The sequence below is a fragment of the Panthera uncia genome, chromosome B4 (genome assembly GCF_023721935.1).
Source record: "Panthera uncia isolate 11264 chromosome B4, Puncia_PCG_1.0, whole genome shotgun sequence".
NCBI lineage: Eukaryota > Metazoa > Chordata > Mammalia > Carnivora > Felidae > Panthera > Panthera uncia.
In genome coordinates this window covers 80,672,788-80,695,105 of record NC_064809.1, presented here as the reverse complement: position 1 = coordinate 80,695,105, position 22,318 = coordinate 80,672,788, and the positions used below count along the sequence as shown (strand labels likewise).

The following is a 22,318-nucleotide window of genomic DNA, read 5'->3' as shown; positions in this document are numbered from 1 at the left end:
CTTCTCTGGCAGGTGGCGGAGAGAGGTGCGCATCAAGAAGGGTAGCCACCGATGGCAGGGGGAGACATGGTATTATGGCCCCTGTGGGAAGAGGATGAAACAGTTCCCAGAAGTGATCAAGGTAATGTAGCTTTCACGGGCTTTTTAAGGGAAGCACAGGCCCCTTTCTTGGGCCCAGTGGCAACAGGCTAGCATTTTCTGCTCTTTGGCTTATCCTTGTGCTATTGCTGGACCAAGGCATGATAGGGCTGTGACTTCATTAATGCCACTTTTCCTTCTCCTTTTAGTACCTGAGCCGCAACGTGGTACACAATGTCCGTCGTGAGCACTTCAGTTTCAGTCCCCGTATGCCTGTTGGAGATTTCTTTGAAGAGAGAGACACACCAGAGGTGCACATTGCAGGGTTAAATACACTTTTGTCTCTGAGAAAGAGTTGGTGGACAAGCTGTAGCTTCCTCTTGTGGGGTTTGGAGGTTCTGGGCATTGAATGATTCAAGGATCTGGTGGCTTGCACCCTCACATTATAACAGGTTTCTTCGTTACCTTAGGGCTTGCAGTGGGTGCAGCTCTCAGCAGAGGAGATCCCTTCCAGGATTCAGGCAATTACGGGGAAACGGGGCCGACCTCGAAACACTGAGAAGGCCAAGACTAAGGAAGTCCCCAAGGTGAAACGGGGACGAGGTCGGCCACCGAAGGTCAAAATCACTGAGCTGTTGAATAAGACAGATAACCGCCTCCTAAAGAAACTGGAGGCCCAAGGTACAGTGGTGTTTCTTACTTTAGGATTCTGCTTGCTATGTGAAGTATTAGAAATGTTAAGGACTTGCTGATGCCTGGGTTTCTCAGGAGCATGACTGATATTGTCTGGACAGAATGAACCTTCTGAATCACCTTCTCCTCCCTGGAAAGCAGCACCAGGGTCCCAGCGCTTTTGTGGTACTTTTTTAACAACCAGTTTCTTCTTGAATTGCTTATCCTAGTGGAGCCTTGGGCAGTCCCCAGATGTTGATAGGAGAGGAGAGGGCTTCCATGTCCTTTCTTGCCATCTTTTAGCTCCTTGGCTTATTGGTTTGGGTTGTACACTTTTACCTTACTCATTGCCACCATCATGGAGGTTCAGAATTCACATCTGAATCTAAAGATTATTCATGCTGTTTTAGTGGATAGACAGGTAATATGTGTAATTTTTCAATAAATATTGCATGTACCCTGCTGTAGAGTGAAGAATTTGAAAAAATTTGAAAAAAAGTCTTCTGACTCCTCTTCAGAGTTCCAGCTCTGCCACATTCTGACCACATGACTTGGAGCAAGACACATTTTACTAGAAGTGTATACTGGTTTATCTGCAGATGTATCTATCTAATTTGGAGGGCTGCTGTATAGCTGTGGTGCTGGTAGTGTGTCCATGCCAGAATAGAATATGTATTATGCTATCAAGAACATCAATTCTAAAATATTCTATTGTTTGCAGCATTCCACTTCAATATGCAGTCTTGCAAAAGCAAAGAAATTTGTATTTTTTAGTAGAGTAAGGCATAAGAGCCGAACATAAGCAATAGTTATGTCACTGTTGATCCAGTTCTACTGCGATGTCCATTACTTGAGCCCTTTCTTTCTGGCACATTTTTTGTTAATTGGTGCCTCCAACTTTGGAGACGACCCTCTTTCCCTGGCAGTTTTCTTTCTCTGCTCTAAAATCAGTGTGTGGGTAGCTGCCCTTGTTGGGTAGCCTGGGAGAAAGATGGGCTACAAAGCTACTCTGTTGGGGCTTCTAGGACCCCTTCTAAAGTAGTCCCACCTGTTTTAGGGGCTGGGACTTCTGGACAGGAGATACCATTTGAGTTTTTTGTGCTACCCCACAGCCAGTGTCTCTTCTACATTCCCCCCCCCTCCCCCGCCCCCAACATTTTCTTATGTGTACTAAAAACCAAACTTTTAGATTTTTCAGGGAGCTGCTTGGGAAGCCAGCTTTGTGACAGGCATGTGCTACTCTGAATGCTGGAGCTCTATCTGCCACACCCTTCATTTTTCTTTCTGCCCTCACAGAAACACTGAATGAGGAGGATAAAGCAAAGATGACTAAAATCAAGAAGAAGATGAAGCAGAAGGTACAACGAGGAGAGTGTCAGTCTACTGTCCAAGGGCAGGTGAGGGACATCAGAGAGATTACACAGTGGGTTAGCTTTTCCTACAGTCTGCTTTGTTGTCTCTTCTTCCTTCTCCCTCATTTGCCACCTCCCCACCTCATGTAGCAGCATACCTTCATTACCTGGAATTTTGGGGGGCTTGATTTAGAAAATTGGGCTTGTTCGAGAATCACATGGGTAACTCCAGGGTGAGAGAATTGATCCATTGCCAACCCCTCATCCCATCTCTCACCTCTCCTCCCCAGCACCCTTGTCTGTTTTTGAATCCTAGCCCAAGCAGAGATGCTTTCAGAGTTTGAGGAGAAATGACTTCCCTTATGGTTTACAGGCCAGAAACAAGCGGAAACAAGAGACCAAGAGCTTAAAGCAGAAGGAAGCTAAGAAGAAACCCAAGGTAGGTGCATGTACACACAAGTATAACTTTGAAGTCACCAAACTGATTTTGCAAGACATGTGTGAGTTGGTCTTGTTTTATAGCCATGTTTGTGGGTTCTGAGGTCGGGAGGATGGGGACCAGGGAAGGGTGGTGACTGGAATCTTTATGGAACTCTTGGTTCCTCTCTCCCTTGGGTGAGTAGGTGGAGAAGGAGAAGGTAAAGACAAAGCAGGAAAAACTGAAGGAGAAAGTGAAGAGAGAGAAGAAAGAGAAGGTAAAAGTGAAGGAAAAGGAGGAAGTGGCCAAAGGCAAGTCAGCCTGTAAAGCAGATAAAACGCTGGCCATGCAGAGGCGCTTGGAGGAGCGGCAGAGGCAGCAGATGATCTTGGAGGAGATGAAGAAGCCCACAGAGGATATGTGTCTGACTGACCATCAGGTAGTGAGGGGACAGTAACAGGTTCTGGGTTTCTGGGTTCTAGAAGGGCCAGTTGTGCGGACATTTCCATTCAAGGAAGAACTTCCTAGATACCCGGACTGTTGCCTTCAGTTATGTTTGACAACCCTACCACTTTTATCCTTACAGCCTCTACCTGACTTCTCACGCATCCCTGGTCTGATCCTGCCCAGTGGGGCCTTCTCAGACTGCTTGACCATCGTGGAATTCCTGCATAGCTTCGGCAAGGTGCTGGGCTTTGACCCTGCCAAAGATGTACCAAGCCTGGGGGTCCTACAGGAGGGACTCCTGTGTCAAGGCGACAGCCTGGGTGAGGTGCAAGATCTGCTGGTGCGGCTCCTGAAGGCTGCGCTCTATGATCCTGGCTTGCCTTCCTACTGTCAGGTGAGGGCCTTTCCCAGATGGGTTGGGGAGCCTGGGATCCAGGGCTTTGTCTCAGTTTTGTTTTCTCTTTTAGTTAAACATATGAAAGCCCCTCCCTAAATGAGGGCAAGTGAAGGGAGATCTGATTTCTTCTTATTTCTGTTTTCCTTATATTTTCTCTTCTGTTTTTCTTTCTGACTTCCCTCGGCTTATTTTATTTTCCTTTAGTTTTACTCCTTTTGTACCTTTTCTTTGTCTTCTCATCACATCTTAGCAACTTTCATTCTTTACCTCTTCTCACCTCATAGTTGTCTCCTAGTGTATTTTCTTATTCCAGATTCTCTCAACTTGTGTTGTTCCACTTTTTCTTGTAAGTCCTATTCTGTTCTCCTCCAAACAGTCCTTAAAGATCTTGGGAGAGAAGGTGTCTGAGATCCCACTGACAAGAGACAATGTGTCTGAGATCCTGCGCTGCTTCCTCATGGCGTATGGAGTGGAGCCAGCCCTCTGTGACAGCCTGCGCACCCAGCCTTTTCAGGCCCAGCCACCCCAGCAGAAGGCTGCTGTCCTGGCCTTCCTTGTACATGAGCTCAACGGTTCCACGCTCATCATCAAGTGAGGGGCTGGGGTGGGGAAGGTTACTGTATGCCTTGGTGGGAACGAGAAGGGGAGGAGTTTAGCCATCCTGAAGTGTGTGGTGGGTGTATCCACTGCCATGCTCTGGAGATGCTGGAGCAACTTGGGACTGTATCTTCGTACCTTCCCAGGGAGAATCTAAGACTTTTATCCAACCTAGGCTGTAGGATGAAACTCCTTTTTTCTTTTCTTTTTTTTTTTTAACGTGTATTTTTATTTTTTATTTATTTATTTTTTTTTAATGTTTATTTATTTTTGAGAGAGAGAGACAGAGCATGAACAGCGGAGGGTCAGAGAGAGAGGGAGACAAAGAATCGGAAGCAGGCTCCAGGCTCCGAGCTGTCAGCACAGAGCCCGACGCGGGGCTCGAACTCACAGACCGTGAGACCATGACCTGAGCCGAAGTCGGACGCTTAACCGACTGAGCCACCCAGGCGCCCCGACGTTTATTTTTATTTTTGAGAAAGCCTCCGATCGGGGAGGAGGGGAGGGGCAGAAAGAGAGGGAGGCAGAGGATCAGAGGCAGGCTCTGCGCTGACAGCAAGCTCCATGTGGGGCCCAAACTCAAAAACCATGAGATCATGACCTGAGCCAAAGGTGGAAGCTTAACTGACTGAGCCACCCAGGTGCCCTTCTAGGATGAAACTCCTGTTCAGCTACAGCCCCTTCACCCTTGAGTCTCCCTTCTTTTCTGTGTTTGTTACCACTTCTACCTCAAAATCTCATTCCCTGTTCTCCTCCAGTGAGATTGACAAGACTCTGGAGAGTATGTCCAGCTACAGGAAAAACAAGTGGATTGTTGAAGGCCGGCTCCGGAGGTAGGCACAGGACAGAGGATGGAGCCCAGAGAGGAGAGAAGGGGAAAAGGGTGAAGCATAGCCAAGACTTCCTTTTGCCTGGAACTCGATGCTGCGCATATCCTCTCCCCTGGGGCCGGGATCTTACCCCAGGGCTCAGGATGGCTTAGATTCCAGGTGTTCCTTTTGTGGCAGTCTCAAGTTCCTCACCACAGCTTCCTTTAATCTGTTTCAAGACTGAAAACTGCTCTGGCCAAGCGAACTGGGCGACCGGAGGTAGAGATGCAAGGGCCAGAGGAGGGCCTGGGGCGGAGGCGCAGTTCTCGAATCATGGAGGAGACCAGTGGCATGGAGGAAGAGGAAGAGGAAGAGACTGTGGCGACTATCCATGGCCGTAGGGGTCGAAGAGATGGAGAGGTACTAGCCACACATTGAGGACAGTGGAGTTAGAAAACCGATTTTTTTTCTCTTTCTTGATTCTAATAATTCCCTTTCTCTCATTGTCCATTTGTTTCTTTTTCAGGTTGATGCCACAGCATCAAGCATCCCAGAGCTAGAGCGCCAAATAGAAAAACTCAGCAAGGTATTGTGCTCCTAACCTCCCAGGAGCTGGAGATGTGGGCTGCAAGAGATTTGATCACCTTATGAGTGGGGTCCCAGATGGTATCAATTTTATAGGGAAGCTGAGAGCCATTGCCCTTTTCCCATGTATCGGACAGAGTTACTCTTTGGAAATGTGTTTTTTATTCATCTTCTTTTTCCGCTGCCTACCCAGCGTCAGCTCTTCTTTCGAAAAAAGCTGCTTCATTCATCCCAGATGCTTCGGGCAGTCTCCTTGGGTCAGGACCGCTACAGACGCCGCTATTGGGTCTTGCCCTATTTGGCTGGTATCTTTGTGGAAGGAACAGAGGAGAGCTTAGGTAGGTATTTCATGGGAGCCTGAATTGAGTCCTGTCTAACCAAAGTTAACCAGTTCCCTTTCTTCTATCTAGTCTTTTTGGGCTTTTTTCATTTTATGAAAATCAGTGTACTATAGTGGTTAAAAGAACAGGCTCTGGAGTAAGACTTCCTACCTACTTGCTCTGCCATTTACCAACTAGCTATATGCTTCAGTTTCTTCATTTATAAAGCGGAGATAATAATAGTATGTGTACTTCATAGGGTGATTGAGAGGATTAGAATGAGTTAGTTCTTAGGATAGCGTTTTACATCTGTCTGGTTCTTAATGAATGTTAGCTTATGATTATGCTACTTCTGATGATTACTTGAGAATAGTGTTTCTTTCCCAGATACTTTGTTTATTGGCATAACAACTTGTTCCCAACTGAATCTCAAGCCGAGGAGGGGGCAGGGCAGGGGGATTAAGTCCGAGAGAAAAATAAAATGTATATCCAGTATTATTCACTCTTTCTTTCTCCTTATATATCAGTGTATGTCTTAAGCTCTTCACTTTCTCTTTACAGTTCCTGAGGATGTGATAAAGCAGGAAACTGACTCCTTAAAAGTGGCAGCCCATCCAGCCCCCAGCCCAGCCCCCTTCTCTCTGAAGAAGGAGTTAGCTGGCTCCAGCACCTCTGCCAGTACTCCTGCCCGGGCCCGAGGCCGACCTCGGAAAACTAAGCCTGGGTCTATGCAACCTAGGCACCTTAAATCCCCTGTTAGGGGTCAGGGTTCAGAACAGCCTGATGCCCAGCTTCAGCCTGAAATTCAGCCCCATCCTCAGCTTCAGGCTCATGCTCAGCCCCAACCCCAGCTTCAGCTCCATCCCCAATCCCAAAATGGGTTCCTGGAGCCAGAAGGCTCCCCCTTGTCCTTGGGTCAGAGCCAGCATGACCTCAGCCAGTCAGCTTTCCTGTCTTGGCTGAGCCAGACTCAGAGCCATGGCTCCCTACTGAGCAGCTCAGTCCTCACACCTGACAGCAGCCCTGGAAAACTGGACCCAACCCCAACACAGCCCTTGGAGGAGCCAGAGCCTGATGAGGCAGAATCCATCCCCGATTCTCAAGCTCCCTGGTTTAACTTCTCAGCCCAGATGCCTTGCAATGCTGCCCCTACACCACCCCCTGCAGTTTCTGAGGACCAGCCTACACTCTCCCCTCAGCAACCTGCCTCTTCCAAGCCAGTAAGTGGCCAGAATTAGTGGTATGCAATTGACTTCATCTTGCTACAGGCTCCACTGCTTGCGTGCGGGCTGTTGCTGAAGCTGGGGCAAGGGGTAGGGCCATTAGGTTCCTCTAAACACTAAAATACCCTCATCTCCTTACGTTTCATCTCACAGATGAGTAGACCCAGTGCTGCCAACCCCTGTTCTCCAGTGCAGCTCTCTTCTACCCCTTTACCTGGGATGGCCGCTAAGAGGCGAGCAGGAGACCCTGGGGGAACACCACAGAGTCTCACAGGGCTAGGACAGCCAAAACGGAGAGGGAGACCCCCCAGTAAGTTCTTCAAACAGATAGAGCAGCGTTATCTAACCCAGCTGACTGCCCAGCCCGTCCCTGCAGGTGAGTACCCTTGGGGTGGCATCAGATAGAGGCCATGGAATTCATAGCTAGTTCCCCACTCCCCACCCCCACACGTAAAATCTTCACAGAGATGTGCTCTGGCTGGTGGTGCATCCAAGATCCTGAGACACTGGATGCCACGCTCAAGGCCCTGCACCCCCGAGGCATCCGAGAAAAGGCACTTCACAAACACCTAAACAAGCACAGGGACTTCTTACAGGAAGTCTGCCTACGACCTTCAACTGGTAAGATACTTTGACCCAAAGCTGAAGAGCCAAGAGTAAATGTTGAGCTGCTGCTGTGGACAAGAGCCTGATTGATGGGCCTTTCCCTCTGTCTTCTGTGTTCTCAGACCCCATCTTTGAGCCCAGTCAGCTACCTGCCTTTCAAGAAGGGATTATGAGCTGGTGCCCCAAAGAGAAGACCTATGAAACAGACCTGGCTGTGCTTCAGTGGGTAGAGGAGCTGGAACAGCGGGTTATCCTGTCTGATCTGCAGATTCGGGTACACTGGGGCTGGCACCGGCTAGGAAGTTGAGGGGGAGGTGTTCATCTCTTGGACTCTGTTAGGAAAAACCTTGGGTCCTCACTTCACAAGTGACCTCTTATGATGCTTTTTTTCTATGCTTATTTACAATGAGTTTTGTTCCTCTCTCCCACCTGCAGGGCTGGACCTGTCCCAGCCCAGACTCTACTCGTGAAGACTTGTCCTACTGTGAGCATCTACCTGACTCTCAGGAGGATATCACCTGGAGAGGTCGAGGTAGGGAAGGACTGGCACCCCAGCGTAAAACTACCAACCCTCTGGACCTGGCTGTGATGCGGCTGGCTGCCCTGGAGCAGAATGTGGAGCGGCGGTATCTACGGGAGCCCCTCTGGCCAGCTCATGAGGTGGTGCTAGAGAAGGCCTTGCTCAGCACGCCCAGTAGTGCCCCCCAGTGCACCACTACAGAGATGTGAGTGATCCCTCTCGCCCATTCTCAGTCTTGGGGGAGAAGGGGTAAGTTTAATGGGTCCTGCTCCTCATCCAAAGATCGCCACCTTCTCCCCCCAGATCATATGAGATCACCCCTCGCATTCGAGCATGGCGACAGACACTTGAGCGGTGCAGGAGTGCAGCCCAGGTGTGCTTGTGCCTGGGCCAGCTGGAGAGGTCGATTGCCTGGGAGAAGTCCGTCAACAAAGTGGTAAGAAGCTGGGACAGCCAGCCGGGTGGGTGGGGTCACTAGCAGGCAGAGGCTTGAGGGCTCACCTCGCCTCTTCATATCCTGGGTCTAGACCTGTCTCGTCTGCCGGAAGGGTGACAATGATGAGTTTCTTCTGCTTTGTGATGGGTGTGACCGCGGCTGCCACATTTACTGCCATCGGCCCAAGATGGAGGCTGTCCCAGAAGGAGATTGGTTCTGTGCAGTATGTTTGGCCCAGGTAAGGCTTCTGCTTTCTCATTCCCACTTCTAAGCAGAAGTCAGAGGTTTTCTTTCTCACCCCATTTGTTACTAGTCCTACAGATAACCACTTCTTACCATGCCACAGTCTCTCCTTGGAAAGAGCTCCAGGCTGGGTGCTGGGAGACCTGGGTTCTTTCTGGTCCTTCTTTGGAAAAGTCACTTAAATTCTGTAGCCTCACTTGCTTTCCTCATGATTATACTTTTTCCTTTTACCTCCTTTATTGGCTTACATGAATAGATGCACATGTGTGGAAGTATTTCGAAGCCTCAATCACACTTAGACAAGCAGGGATTGTAATGAACTGGAGGGTAAGCGAGTACTCGTCCAGCTGTTACTCATCTCACCTTTTCCCATCCTCAGCAGGTAGAGGGAGGATTCACTCAGAAGCCTGGTTTCCCAAAACGAGGCCAGAAGCGGAAAAGTAGTTATGAGCTGAACTTCCCAGAGGGGGATGGCCGCCGACGCCGGGTACTGTCAAGGGGTCGAGAAAGCCCAGCGGCGCCCCGGTACTCAGAAGAAGGGCTGTCCCCCTCCAAGCGGCGGCGACTCTCCATGCGGAACCACCACAGTGATCTCACATTTTGCGAGTGAGTTGAATGAATTCTGGGGACTTCTGGCTCTACCTTTGCCTCAGTAAAGGGCTAAGAGGAGTCAGGGTATGTGCTTCCTGTGATGCAGCCTTCTCTGTCCCTTTAATGAAATGACAGGATTATCTTGATGGAGATGGAGTCCCATGACGCAGCTTGGCCTTTCCTGGAGCCTGTGAACCCACGTTTGGTGAGCGGGTACCGGCGCATCATCAAAAACCCTATGGATTTTTCCACCATGCGGGAGCGACTGCTCCGGGGAGGGTAGGTAGACATCAGCACCTCCCCTGGCTGTGTGTCGCTGCTGTAACTCTTCCTCCCCCCACCCCTACTCACAGCTCTGCCTCCATCCTGCCCAGGTACACCAGCTCGGAGGAGTTCGCGGCAGACGCACTCCTGGTCTTTGACAACTGCCAGACCTTCAATGAGGATGACTCTGAAGTGGGCAAGGCTGGGCACATCATGCGCCGCTTCTTCGAGAGCCGCTGGGAGGAGTTTTATCAGGGAAAACAGGCCAATCTGTGAGGCACGGGAGGTGGGGAGTCACCTGGTGGCATCTCCCCCTGCCCTCCAAACAAAAAATACCCTGCCATTCTTACCTGCTGATGCTGCCCTGGGTCCAGACTCGAGTCAGAGATCTAATCCTGATTTTTGACCCCACCCTTGGCAGCGCCCTACATCCTCTTATCCCTACCTACACCCCTTTCTCCCTTTCCTCCTCTTGCTCCTCAAATAAGAGGGGCAGAGATGAGGTCCTTCTGGACTGAAAGCCAAAAAAAGAAAGAAAGAAATAATTTTTCCTTTCTGTTTTATTTCCTAATTTAAAATGAGGAGGAGGAAAGAAGTCCCTGCTTCCTCTTCCCAGCTTCTTCTCCTTCCCTGTACGTGCCCCAGCATTCTGGGGCTGTTTAACAATAGCAATAGTTCTAGTGAATGTGTGAAACCGAGAAACACTCTGTACTGTGTGTGGACCCGCAGTGACGGCCAGTAAAGTGGACTTAACTCCCAAGTGTGTCGAGCCGGACACCGGGCCCTGAACATGCTGCTTCCATGTTCAGTCCCTCCCCTGCTTCTCACTTACTCAATTTTTCCTTTTCCCTACTTTCAGATTTTCTCTCATCCAATAATGTAAAACTATCGTGTACGGGTTCCTCTCCCCCTCTCTCTTCCCCCAAATCTTTTTTCCCTTCAAAGGAAAAAGAAGTTCAGAGGTCCCTTTCTCTCTGTCCTCATCTTCCTGCCAATAGCTATCCCATTTATAATGTTGGATACTCCTCATGTGCTGAGTTTCTAGCCTTTTTTGAAACTCAGTAGCTGGGGAGAGGGCAGGGAGACACCCTGGACCCTGGGCCTTCCAGCCTCCTTCCCCACCTCTTACCCAAACCTCCCTCTTGGGAACTCCTCAGGGACAACTACTGCTGAGTTTGGGCGCACTCCCAAGATGGAGGCCAGGTAGCAATCAGCTGGCCTCAGAGAGAGGTGTGTGTGTGTGTGTGTGTCTGTCTGTGGGTATGTGTGGTGTGTGTGAGGGAGTGGGAGAAGGGGGGAGGGTGGGAGGATGCTGTGATTGTGCCCTGTGTTGTTTGATGGCATCCAGGTTCCCTAAGTATGTTTTTATTTCCACCTTCCCTAGTGTTTCAAACCATCACATTTTTGTCCTTGGGAAACCACAGGAGCAGTTTTTCTGGGTATAAGGCTGTGTCTCCTCTCCCAGGCATTTCTGTTCCAGCCTCTTCAAACTGTGCAATCTTTCAGCAGGAACTCCCTCTCCTTTCAGTAGCTTGGAGTCTTAAGCTTCTGTAGGGAGAGGGGTAGAACTGGATCTTCTAATCCCATGAGCTTCTGTGGGTTTAGTTGTGCTTTTCTTCCCTTACCTACTTCATACCCGGGGCCCCTTTCCCAGCAGCAGAGACCCCAGAGCACAAGAGAGTAGGGAAAAGGGCTCTGGGCCCACCGCTGCCCTACATGTGACTATGCCCAGGTTAAGCCCCAGCTTGTGAGAGGAAAGCTGCTAACTCCCAGCCACAGCCATGGGCCCCCACCCCCTGCTCTCCTGCTCAGCAGAGCCCCTCCCATCAGAGATTACGGGTACTTGCACTGGGGAGGCGGCTGCTGGCGGCCCAAGCAGAGAGCCCAGGTGACCAAGAAATGTTCCATTGGTGGGGGAGGGCGTGCCAGGCAAGGTGGAGCATTCCTTGTCCTTCTGGCAGCACTGGACAGCCACTGAAGGGGGTGGGGGGCAGTGTGGGGAGGTCCTGGGGCAGCCCCTTTCTTATTCCTTTATGCCCCCCACCTCCCCCATGGCCTATTTCTAAAGTCGCCTTTTCTGTCAGATAAACCTCAAAACTTTTAATTTTATGTTTTTTTGTTGGTTTTTTTTTTTTTTTTTTTTTTTTTGCTTTTAAGAGGTGGATTGAAGAATATTTGAATTGACTTTATATTATGCATAAATATTTATATTTTATCTAAATAACTGCGCTGTAACAAAGTTTGTGTTAGTCAAACGTTTGGAACTGTTATAGTTGGGGGCTCTTCTTTCTCCCCATGGCAGTTTTCCCCTGGTGTAAAATGTACTAGATTAATTTCTATTGTTGGAGGCGAGGTGGACGGGGGAGTGAAATCTCCATGTTCCTGTTTTGTATTCCTCTCCCAGCTCCATCTCTTTCCCTAGGGACCAGGCACTCTTAAGGTGGGGTGGAGTCCTAGCCTCAGTTTGAAGAAGTGGGGGCTTTAAGGGGGGTGGGGTAGGGCATGATCAAAGGGGCCATTTCTCATGTTTCTTTCCCTCATCTTCACTGCCCCTTGAGCTAGGTGGATTTTTCTCTTCTTGTCAAATAAGAGTATTCGGTAGGGAAGGCAGGTAAAAAAAAAAATAATAAAACCCACCCCCTGCCCCTTTGTTTCCCCTCCCCTCTATCAGTCTGGTAACAGGAAGAAACCACACCATCGACACCAACAAGTTTCCATGTTCCTTTTACAACAAAAGGGACTTGACTTTTTATATAACCAAATGTGGTGTTTTAGTGACTTTTTGATAATGTACAGTTTTTTGTGAATTTAAATTTATTTCTTTCTATATTTTTAGGACCAATCTCATTTTTAATAAGGTTTAAAAAAGAAAAAAAAAGGTCTAGAGAAAAAACTCCTGTTTTTGCCATGTGATGTTCCACAAGTGCAGCTGTAGAAAAGTGCTTGTCAGTTGAAATAAAAACCACATTTGATAGAGATTCAAAAGACTCTTGTGTATTTATCTTCCCTTCAGCATAGGTTCTCACACTTGCCTAAGGGAAAGACTGGGTGTTAGGGTATGACTTGTATAGGAGACAGCAGGCAGGGGAGCAATATGCCCCTAAACTTCCAAGGTGTAGCCCCAAACCTCCAAGCTTGGCCTTTGCTGTACAAGAGGCATCATTGAGAGTAGGATTTCTGCTTACGTGGATGGAACAGATTCTTCGTGCTCCTGGCCAAGGTGCTGGAGCAAAGTGGGATTCAGAGTGCCTAGTGCCCACCTTGTGAGATGCCGCCTTGGCTTCCTAAGCTGCCACTTGTGTTCCCACAGTAGCAGATACGGGCCCATCACCAACCTCCCAACTTCCCCCCCAATGGATAAAACACCAGGAGGTAGACTTTTGTGTTTTATTTCAAAACAAAAGCTGAAAGACAAAATGAAGCTCTACCAAATTGTAGGGAAGGAACATGAAAATACCAAGGGTCAAAAAGGAAGAATAAGCTAAAAGGTAGGTGGCATTGGCATAGACACGAAAAGAGTATACAACTAGAAGCTTCCGGATAAAGGAAAAAATGTACAAAATGTATTTGAGTATAAATTAAAACTTCTCCTGTCCAAGATGACGAGGGCATGCTAGAAAGCACCACTCACAAAAAAATGGGATAGGGACACCATAATGGAGTGAGGACCTTTACTCAGGCTGGGAAATCTCCCCACCCTCCAGTCTGGAAGTTTTATTTTGGTGAACCCTCTAAAGATACAAGGTACAGGAACACCAGCTTCCAGCACCATAAAAATCAAATTCCCTTTTTGATACTTGTTAACCCTTCTTGGCTATACAGCAGCCACACTGGTCAACTCCCTCAATCCTCAAGTTCTGAGATGTGCACCAATGGTGGTGGTTCTGGCAGTGGCTCCCAAGCATTAATTAACATCCTAGGCAGTCATTACATGGCCTGTCCCCGCTCCCCGAGCCTATCACAATGAGATCTAACTGAAGAGTGCACACTATTCCAGGGTGATTAATGAGCTAAAAATCCCAAAGGAGACATTTCAGAAATAGAAATTATTGCATTGGATCATGAACCCTTTCTAGCCTCCAGCTCATGAAGGTAAGGACAGAGTACAGAGGTAAACCAGGTGCCTATGCCCTTGTTTAACTGTGAAATTGTGAGGTAGATGTGTAACAAGGACAAGGAAGTTCTGGTACATGGAGTGGATGTGGCAGGGAGAAAGAGCAATGGTAATGGGCAAGAGGGCACCTGTCATGACTGCAGCCCTGTGGGGAGCACCCCTGGCAAGGTCAGCAAAGATCAGAAGGGTGACACAACTCACAGGCTGGCCTTAGTGGCTGAAGGAAGACCCTCCTTACAAAAGAAAGTGGTTAACAAAAGCTGAGTAAATAGGGCTCTGCTAATAATGCCTGGAAGGACCTAAAATGTAGCTAAGCACCAAAACGGAGTAATTGGTTTAAAGAGGAATCGGTGTGGCCAGGCACAAGTTGAACACCTAGCCCTTACACACGAGCTTCACAACCCCCACCTTCTTCTCTGAAGCTAGTTTAACAGGGCCTGGGGACAAGTTGAGACCTGATCATTGACCCAAGTTTCTTAACTACTGGTTAAGAAACTCCGTCGCCCTTCATGAGTGCAGTTCTCCTGCTCTCCCAGAAGGTGGAGCATGTGCACAACAGAGCAGGGAGGAAATTCCACCCCCCACCTCCCACCCCTCCAAAAAAAGAGACTAAATCATCCACGATCCCCGCAACATCCCATCCCAGCTGGGCCTCTCAAGCACCTATGTGGTGCAAAGTGGCAACCCATACTTAAGGAGGACACTGAAGCAGCAAGGAATGAGCACTGCAGGCATCAAGGGGGTGAATGAACTCACCGACCAGGTTAAGAAAGGAAGAGGAATGGAGCTAGGCTGAGGTGGCCCAACCCAGGAATGGTTGGTAGAGCAGCACGTCTAGTCTTCACCCTCGACGAACATAATGTCCTCCACCCCTGCCTATCTATTACTGACAATGGCTGTTGCCTCTTCAGAGCCACCAGGCTTCCTAGTCTGGGCAGCTCTCCAAACTCTTTGGTTTAAAACAGTCTTAAAAAATAACATCTCTTCCTATCATCATTCCCACATCTTCTGTACCCTCTACCCACACCCTCCTCCAAAAAGTCTAATCAGCCTAGGGTTTGAATATCACCCCAGAGGGTGAAAGGAACAGTAGGAACACTGATGTGAGATAGGACAGGCAGGCTCTGAGCCTAGTAAAAGGATTATATCATCAGAAGGGACTCTGATGTATTCTATTTGACCAAAAACAGAAAAGCACAAAATATTTTCAGAATGTTACAAGCATCTGTAATGAGTGGGGGTGAGATGTGACATGCAGACAGTATGATCTTGGCTCTTGTGAAGACAATTCGGAAAATACTAGGCACAGTGTTTAAAGACTTTAGCCCGGCCCGAGGCTGTGAGCTTGAAGGCCCTCCTACAAGTCCCCTGCCACTGCTGCCACTAACAGGCTATTTCATGAGAGAAAAAGCATCCCTCATTCTCCCCTTTCTCCGATCACTCACCCATGTTAGCAACTGACTGTTAGAAATGAACTAACAACTAGGGGGAAAACAGGAGCATAACCCAAACACTAAAATTCCACAGTGCCATTAACTACTACAAAAATAACTTCAGGCTCCCACCACTTCCCATGCTCCAACCTGCCCAAACCAGAAACACTCAACAGAACCCATTATGTAGATTCACATGAATCGAATACACAAAAGGTAACTTCATGATTTAAAACAAGCACAACCCTGGCCCTTTAAACATTAAAAAACAACAACAACACAGAAAATACTATCAAGAGTTCTGGGGAAAAAAATTTTTTTAAGTTAAAAAAAAAAATGTCTGGGAGGGCGGAGGAGAGGCAACAGTTGCATGAACAACAGTTTTCATACCTGAAACGCCCCTGCTGCACTAAAGCTCCTGGGTATAGCAAGGCGCCTCCAAATTATCAATTAAATGAACAGGATTGTGGATTTCTTTTTTCCTCTTCAAGTCCACTTATAAGAAATATATGGCATACTTGGAGACTCAGAAACAAGAGCTACTTGCCCAGTCGGCCAAACCCTTCTAGAAAGTTACTGGGTTTGGGGCTGTTTTACAAGGGATAAGCCCTTCCTGAGGTGGGACTTACTTATGAGAAAATTAATAGTGGCAATTATGTCCTTTACATTTTATACATGACCCAAGCCGTCCACCTCCCCTGCCTGCAGGGCTGTACAAAAGGGCAGTCGAGGGGCAGAGAGCACAAAGACTCACTTCTGGGACAGGGGGAGGGGTGGGGTGGGGAAGCTGGGTCCAAACTCTTTGTACAAGAACTGACACCACAGCTTCTTTTCCCTCCGCATCATCCCTTTGCTCTCCCAACAGCCAGCCTACCAAACACCCATCCATCTCTCCATTCTCTATCATTCGGCTTGGCTTTCTGTCTCATGGACTGGTGAAAAGCACCTGACCTTGCAGTGAAGGGGAGCACAACTCACGGTGCGCAAGGTAGTGGCTGGGAGAGGACAGTCACAGGATCTTACTTCGAGGGGATGCGCGAAGGCCTTCTCCTCTCTGTCTCCATGTCACAGAGTCCGGGCTCGCAAAGGAGATGGAGTTAAAGAGCAAAATATAGATTTTAAAGGATTCCAACCTTGGAAGTAATGAGATGGGATTTATTGCCCTTTTCTGTCCTAGCTCCCTGTAGTCCTTCCACAAGAAGGAAATTTATTGTTGATATTCCGGTTCCCTGGAAAAGGGATCCAAACACACACGAGGGTAGAGCAGGTTGCCCTGGACAGTTACAGAGAGCTTTGTCCTTCTCACCCTGCACAGCGCACAACACAGAGCGGTCCCCATACCTGGATCCCGCTGAACGTGTGTGTGCACGTGCCTCTCGAGGGCAGCTCTCACTGCATGCAGAGGTGTCCGAGGTCAAAGCCTGGGGAAAATTCAAGGGCCCTAGTTCCGTCCCTCTCAACTAGTTACGCTGAGTGTCAAAGGACACTGTGTAGCCAGGGTTAGGGTGGGAACTTACCAAGTCCTCTGTTACAGGAGGCAGTAACAACACTGTCCACAATGAGGTTTCTCAACCTTGGCACTACCAACATTTGGAGCCAAATAATTCTTTGCTGGGGGAGCTGGGGCCGTCCTGTGCACTGTAAGATATTTTAGCAGCACCCTTGGTCTCTGGCCACTGGATGCCAAGAGCACACAGCCCCCAGCCCCAGGCAAGAGATTTCCAGAGATTTCCAAGTGGCCTCTAGGGGACAAAACCACCTTCTTGGTTTTTTCATCTAGACCAGAACTACTGGTCTAGATGAAGCAGATGATCTTCCACAGTGGGGAAAAAGCCCAAGTCGATTCAACAAGGTCACAGTTGCAAAGGCTCATCTGAGTACAGCAATGTGTGATAGGAAGACAGGACAGAGACCCCAGGCAAAAAAGAAGATCCTTCAGGAAAACAGGAAAGCTGGTATTCCTGTAAACCTGTCGCTGGAGAAGAGACACTTCCTCACATGGTGTTGATCTCAGTGATCTGAAGAATCAGTCAGAAGTCAGAAAGTCCACCCTTTTGGAGCTTTCCAGGAAAGACCTAGTCTTCGTCCAAATTTGGCTCAAGGATGGCTTCCAAAGACTGTGGGACTGTCTCTTTAACAAGCCTGCATCACATCTCTCTTTCCTGAAGGCAAAGTCTGGTCTTTCTTCCAAGGTCGTGAGGATGCAGCAAGGCAGAGGGAGGACAAGCTGCTTCCACTGCCTGCTTAGTGTTCTACCTTGTCCCTTGCCCAGGCCTCTAAAAAGTCCACACAAAATTTCATTCAAAAAAGAAATTCACAAAATTAAAAACTGTAAAAAGGCAAAGTGGGCAGGCTCTGCTGTATGAAAAGAGAAAAAGAACAGTCTGGATGAGAGAAAGGCATAAAATGTGTGAAGAAGAGACGGGATGTATGAACTAAGACTTTATAAAATGAAACTTCTGAAGTCTGTATATTCTTCTACACACACCAAAATAAGCCCATAACTAAAATCTGTGTGAGGGTCCACAGTAGGACTTCTGCATCTTTCTTTCTTTCACACCTTTTTTTTTTCTTTTTTTAAAAAAAGAAATGACAAAAATTTTTAAAGCCTCCCCAGAGAAGCCCAACACATCAAACACTGTTTTGAGTAAAGATGAGAAGAAGCTCCAGGCACTGTCTCTTTGGGATATGGAAAGAGTATATTGCAGTTGAAAACAAAATAGAAAACTTTCTTTGCAAAAAAAAGAAAAACAGTTCTTTTGATCTCCTTGGCTGAAGCACACACAAAAAGTGACGGCTCCCCCAGGCTCCATCGGGAATGGAGGAATAAGCAGAGGGCAGGGAGTGCGTAGATTTCTCTTTCCAGGGCCCCGCCAGTGAAAAACGATGACCGCGTGTTAGTCGTTAGCAGGACCCCACAGATGGTCTGTATTCCTGGTTGGCCCTCTGGAGTCTGGGAGCATCAGCATTGCCGAGAATTCGTTTGCACAGGCATGCCTTAGAGAGATTGCAGTTCGGTTCCAGACCACTGCAATAAAGCAAGTATCGCAATAAAGCAAGTTCAAATGAAATTTTTGGTTTCCCAGCACATACAGAAACTATGTTTACATTATACTGTAGTCTATTAGGTGTGCAATAGCATTATGCCTAAAAAAAATAAGCATACCTAAATTTCAAAGTACTTTTATCGCTAAAAATGCTAACCATCACCTGAACTTTCAGAAAGTCATAATTACTGATCACAGATCACCATAACAAATGTATAAAAAATTTGAAATATTTTGGAATTACCAAAATGTGACACAGAGACACGAAGTGAGTAAATGCTGTTGGAAAAATGGTGCTGACAGACTTGCTCAAAGCAAGGTTGCCATAAAACTTCAATTTGTAAAAAAAAAAAAGATGTAATATCTGCAAAGTTCAATAAAGTAAAACACACAAAAAAGAGGTAGGCCTGTACTCAGCACAGACGGGGAGGGGGATCCTAAAGGAGGCAGAAGCCAGAGAGGGGAGGGAGGAGGATGACAGACATGAGAACCTATGGTTCTTACCGCTGTTACTTGTTGAACTGGAAAGAGTAGACCCCATGATCTGAGGGAGCATCCACCGTCACCTGATTTTGCTGGCCGCCACTCTCCTGCACCACAGCCAAGGTAGGAGGGTCACCTTACACATGCCTTTGGTGACTTCCCACTAAAGTAGCCTAACTAGAACCCACCCAGACCCACCCCCTTCTGCACACCCGTGAGAGCACACACACACATGCGCACACAGCATCACCTCCTCAACGATTAGAGCACTCTGTCTTCTTCCCAAGACACTACTCAGTACGAGCAGCATTAACCACTGTCTGTCCAATGTGAGGAAGGGCCTCATTCAAGGACACAGACGAAGTCCTTATTTCCTACATTCACTCACATACCTACCAGCTGACTGGAAACACAGAACCAGCATCACTGTTAGAGGAAGATCTTGATCAGGTGAAAGTCTGCCTGTTTGTTGTCCTATCCTCAATCCAAAGAGACGAGAAAGCTCTTACCTCAGCTGAGACACTAGACGGTGGCACAGGCGTGTACTGGGAGATGTACGCTCCTTGCATAGCAGCAGCCGTCGGCATGTACTAGAGTGAAAACCAGCAACAGGCTCAGAGATGGGCTCTTTGGCTACATTTAAAGTCCCTGGGAAGCTTTAAAAACCACTGATGCCTATGTTCCATCCCCAGAGAGTCTAATCTAATTGTCTTTTTCAAGAGCACTTCAGGTGGTTCTAAAATGCACTGGCTTAGAGAGACGTCCACCTCCATGCCTTCCTTTCCTGATCTTTCCTGCCTTCTGCTTTTGCTCATCACACAGCCTTGAAGCTCTCCTGTGCAAGCCAGAATGCAGCCGACCTACGAGAAACTTCAAGAGCTTAATGCATTCTTCTTTCTATGATTTTCGTAAGGATTTCTAAGGGCATGTGTGTGAGCTCCTGGATAAACTGCTATGAAGACAGAAGCAATATTTGTTTAGTTTTCCAAGTAGGAATCAGTTAAAAGGAGTGAACTGGGGAACAGAACGGCCGTATTCTGTTTCTCTCCTCGTCTGAGTGTGCCTTCACTGATGCCGAAGTAACCGCCGCCCTCACTCACAAGTATTTATGCTGAAGAGTATGACACAGGGACCCCTTGCTCAGTATGAGTTGAAAATCAGAAATGTCCTGCTTTACCGTGCCTGTACTGCTGAGGGAGAGGTGGCCCAACTGCTGGGTAATAGGTCCCATCATGGAGGCAGGCTGGAGAGAAATGGGGTGATCCATCCCTGGTGTCAGAACTGAACCCTACAGGCAGCACCAAAGGACAGGGTTAGTGATTCACATCTATCAGGACCACTGAAGGCAGACATTTAAAATTCCTGGGAAACAACACGTGAGTAGTAACCCAGCTGTACAACAGAAACGGGAGCTCTGCTCATTGGTGTGGAGGAGTCCTTGTCTTGGAATAACAAACTCTGAGTTTGTTCTAAGCCAGAACTCACACCCACATTGTTTTTCTTTACATTGTTTTTCCCATTGTTTTTCTTTACATCAAATTGCCTCTTTGGCTTCTGCCCACTTATGAACACTCACTGAAGGCTGCATGAGGTATGACTGGTGGTGCATCCAAGATGGGTTAGGTACTTGTACAGGAGATGTCTGAGTTACTCTCTAATGCAAACAAAATAAACAGACAAACACATTAACTGCCTAGAAACCACTGTTTCTCCCAGTGATCTGATAGTTTGGTTTCAGCAAAACCCCAAAAAAGTTGGAATGCCCCCTCACAACATAGAAACATTAAGAATAAACTCTTTATAAAATATATTAGCAACTCTTACATGTCAACAAATAACCCAATTTAAAAATGGGCAAAGGATAGGAATAGATACTTCTCTAAGAAGATTCACAAATGGCCAATAAGCACATGAAAGAGGTTCAACATCATTCGTCACTAGGGAAATGCAAATCAAAACCACGATGAGATACAACTTCATACGCACTAGGATGGCTGTATTTAAAGGGAGAGGATAACAAGTGTCATATACTGCGGGCAGGAATGTAAAATGGTACAGCAGCTTTGGAAAACAGTTTGGCAACTGCTCAAAAAATTAAACACAGAGTTCCTATGTAACCCGGCAAGTTCACTTGGAGGTATATACCCAAGAGAAACTAAAACATGTGTTGACACAATAATTGTACACAAACGTTCAAAGCAGTATTATTCACAATACCCAAAAGGCAGAAACAACTCAAAGAGACATCAACTGATAAGTGAATAGCAAAATGTGGTATAGTCCCACAAAGGAATGTGACTGATTCAGTCATAAAAAAGAACCAAGTACCACTATATGCTACAACACGTTAAACCTTGAGAGCATGCTAAGTGAAAGAAGCCTGACACAAAAGACATATACTGTATGCTTCCATTTATTTTTTTTTAATTTTTTAATGTTTTATTTTTGAGAGAAAGAGACAGAGCACGAGTGGAGAGGGGCAGAGAGGGAGACACAGAATCCGAAGCAGGCTCCAGGCTCTGAGCTGTCAACACAGAACCCGGCATGGGGCTCGGACCCATAAACTGTGAGATCATGATCCAAGCCAAAGTCAGAGGCTCAACCGACCCAGCCACCCAAGAGCCCTGTATGCTTCCAATTATATGAAGTATCCAGTCGACAAATCTATACCCATAGAAAGTATATTAGTGGTTGCCAGGGGGTGGGGGTGAGGGAGAATGGGCAGTGACTACTAATGGGTACAGAGTCTCTTTCTGAGGTGATAAAAATATTCTGGAATTAGACAGTGGTGATACTTGCATAACTTTGCAAAATATGCTAGAAATTACAGACTTGTCTACTTTAAGTGGGTGAATTTATTTTTATTTTTTTAAATTGTCTTAAATATGAAATTTATTGTCAAATTGGTTTCCATACAACACCCAGTGCTCATCCCAAAAGGTGCCCTCCTCGATACCCATCACCCACCCTCCCCTCCTTCCCACCCCCCATCAACCCTCAGTTTGTTCTCAGTTTTTAAGAGTCTCTTATGCTTTGGCTCTCTCCCTCTCTAACCTCTTTTTTTTTTTCTTCCCCTCCCCCATAGACTTCTGTTAAGTTTCTCAGGATCCACATATGAGTGAAAACATATGGTATCTGTCTTTCTCTGTATGACTTATTTCACTTAACACTCTCCAGTTCCATCCACATTGCTACAAAAGGCCACATTTCATTCTTTCTCATTGCCACGCAGTATTCCATTGTGTATAAAAACCACAATTTCTTTATCCATTCGTCAGTTGATGGACATTTAGGCTCTTTCCATAATTTGGCTATTGTTGAGAGTGCTGCTCTAAACATTGGGGTACAAGTGCCCCTATGCATCAGTACTCCTGTATCCCTTGGGTAAATTCCTAGCAGTGCTATTGCTGGGTCATAGGGTAGGTCTATTTTTAATTTTTTGAGGAACCTCCACACTGTTTTCCAGAATGGCTGCACCAGTTTGCATTCCCACCAAGAGTGCAAGAGGGTTCCCGTTTCTCCACATCCTCGCCAGCATCTATAGTCTCCTGATTTGTTCATTTTAGCCACTCTGACTGGCGTGAGGTGATATCTGAGTGTGGTTTTGATTTAAGTGGGTGAACTTTATGGCATATGAAGTATATCTCAATTTTAAAATGGAAAAAAATTAGCAATGAGAAACT

At 47.2% G+C, this 22,318-nt stretch overlaps 2 protein-coding genes across 10 annotated transcripts in view; one reads left to right on the top strand and one right to left on the bottom strand.

The window, feature by feature from the left end:
* Positions 1–12,543, top strand: part of BAZ2A (bromodomain adjacent to zinc finger domain 2A) — a 35,835-nt gene extending 23,292 nt beyond the window's left edge. For 5 of the 6 annotated variants that reach the window (XM_049627335.1, XM_049627336.1, XM_049627338.1 and 2 more), the window contains 22 exons: positions 13–121; positions 288–389; positions 549–759; positions 2,047–2,147; positions 2,476–2,541; positions 2,726–2,959; positions 3,107–3,361; positions 3,741–3,955; positions 4,720–4,794; positions 5,010–5,190; positions 5,297–5,356; positions 5,549–5,693; positions 6,237–6,895; positions 7,052–7,274; positions 7,364–7,519; positions 7,627–7,778; positions 7,940–8,229; positions 8,328–8,460; positions 8,552–8,698; positions 9,083–9,309; positions 9,430–9,573; positions 9,669–12,543. In XM_049627335.1, the coding sequence (XP_049483292.1) occupies positions 13–121; positions 288–389; positions 549–759; positions 2,047–2,147; positions 2,476–2,541; positions 2,726–2,959; positions 3,107–3,361; positions 3,741–3,955; positions 4,720–4,794; positions 5,010–5,190; positions 5,297–5,356; positions 5,549–5,693; positions 6,237–6,895; positions 7,052–7,274; positions 7,364–7,519; positions 7,627–7,778; positions 7,940–8,229; positions 8,328–8,460; positions 8,552–8,698; positions 9,083–9,309; positions 9,430–9,573; positions 9,669–9,834 (4,051 nt within the window). In that variant the 3' untranslated portion in view covers positions 9,835–12,543. The remainder of the gene's footprint in view (positions 1–12; positions 122–287; positions 390–548; positions 760–2,046; positions 2,148–2,475; positions 2,542–2,725; positions 2,960–3,106; positions 3,362–3,740; positions 3,956–4,719; positions 4,795–5,009; positions 5,191–5,296; positions 5,357–5,548; positions 5,694–6,236; positions 6,896–7,051; positions 7,275–7,363; positions 7,520–7,626; positions 7,779–7,939; positions 8,230–8,327; positions 8,461–8,551; positions 8,699–9,082; positions 9,310–9,429; positions 9,574–9,668) is intronic. The other variant, XM_049627339.1, reaches the window with a different exon arrangement.
* Positions 12,544–14,302: 1,759 nt separating this feature from the next.
* Positions 14,303–22,318, bottom strand: part of RBMS2 (RNA binding motif single stranded interacting protein 2) — a 70,132-nt gene continuing 62,116 nt past the window's right edge. For all 4 annotated transcript variants that reach the window (XM_049627368.1, XM_049627370.1, XM_049627369.1 and 1 more), the window contains 5 exons: positions 20,212–20,289; positions 19,813–19,923; positions 19,145–19,225; positions 18,657–18,742; positions 14,303–18,133 (listed from right to left, as the gene is read on the bottom strand). In XM_049627368.1, the coding sequence (XP_049483325.1) occupies positions 18,662–18,742; positions 19,145–19,225; positions 19,813–19,923; positions 20,212–20,289 (351 nt within the window). In that variant the 3' untranslated portion in view covers positions 14,303–18,133; positions 18,657–18,661. The remainder of the gene's footprint in view (positions 18,134–18,656; positions 18,743–19,144; positions 19,226–19,812; positions 19,924–20,211; positions 20,290–22,318) is intronic.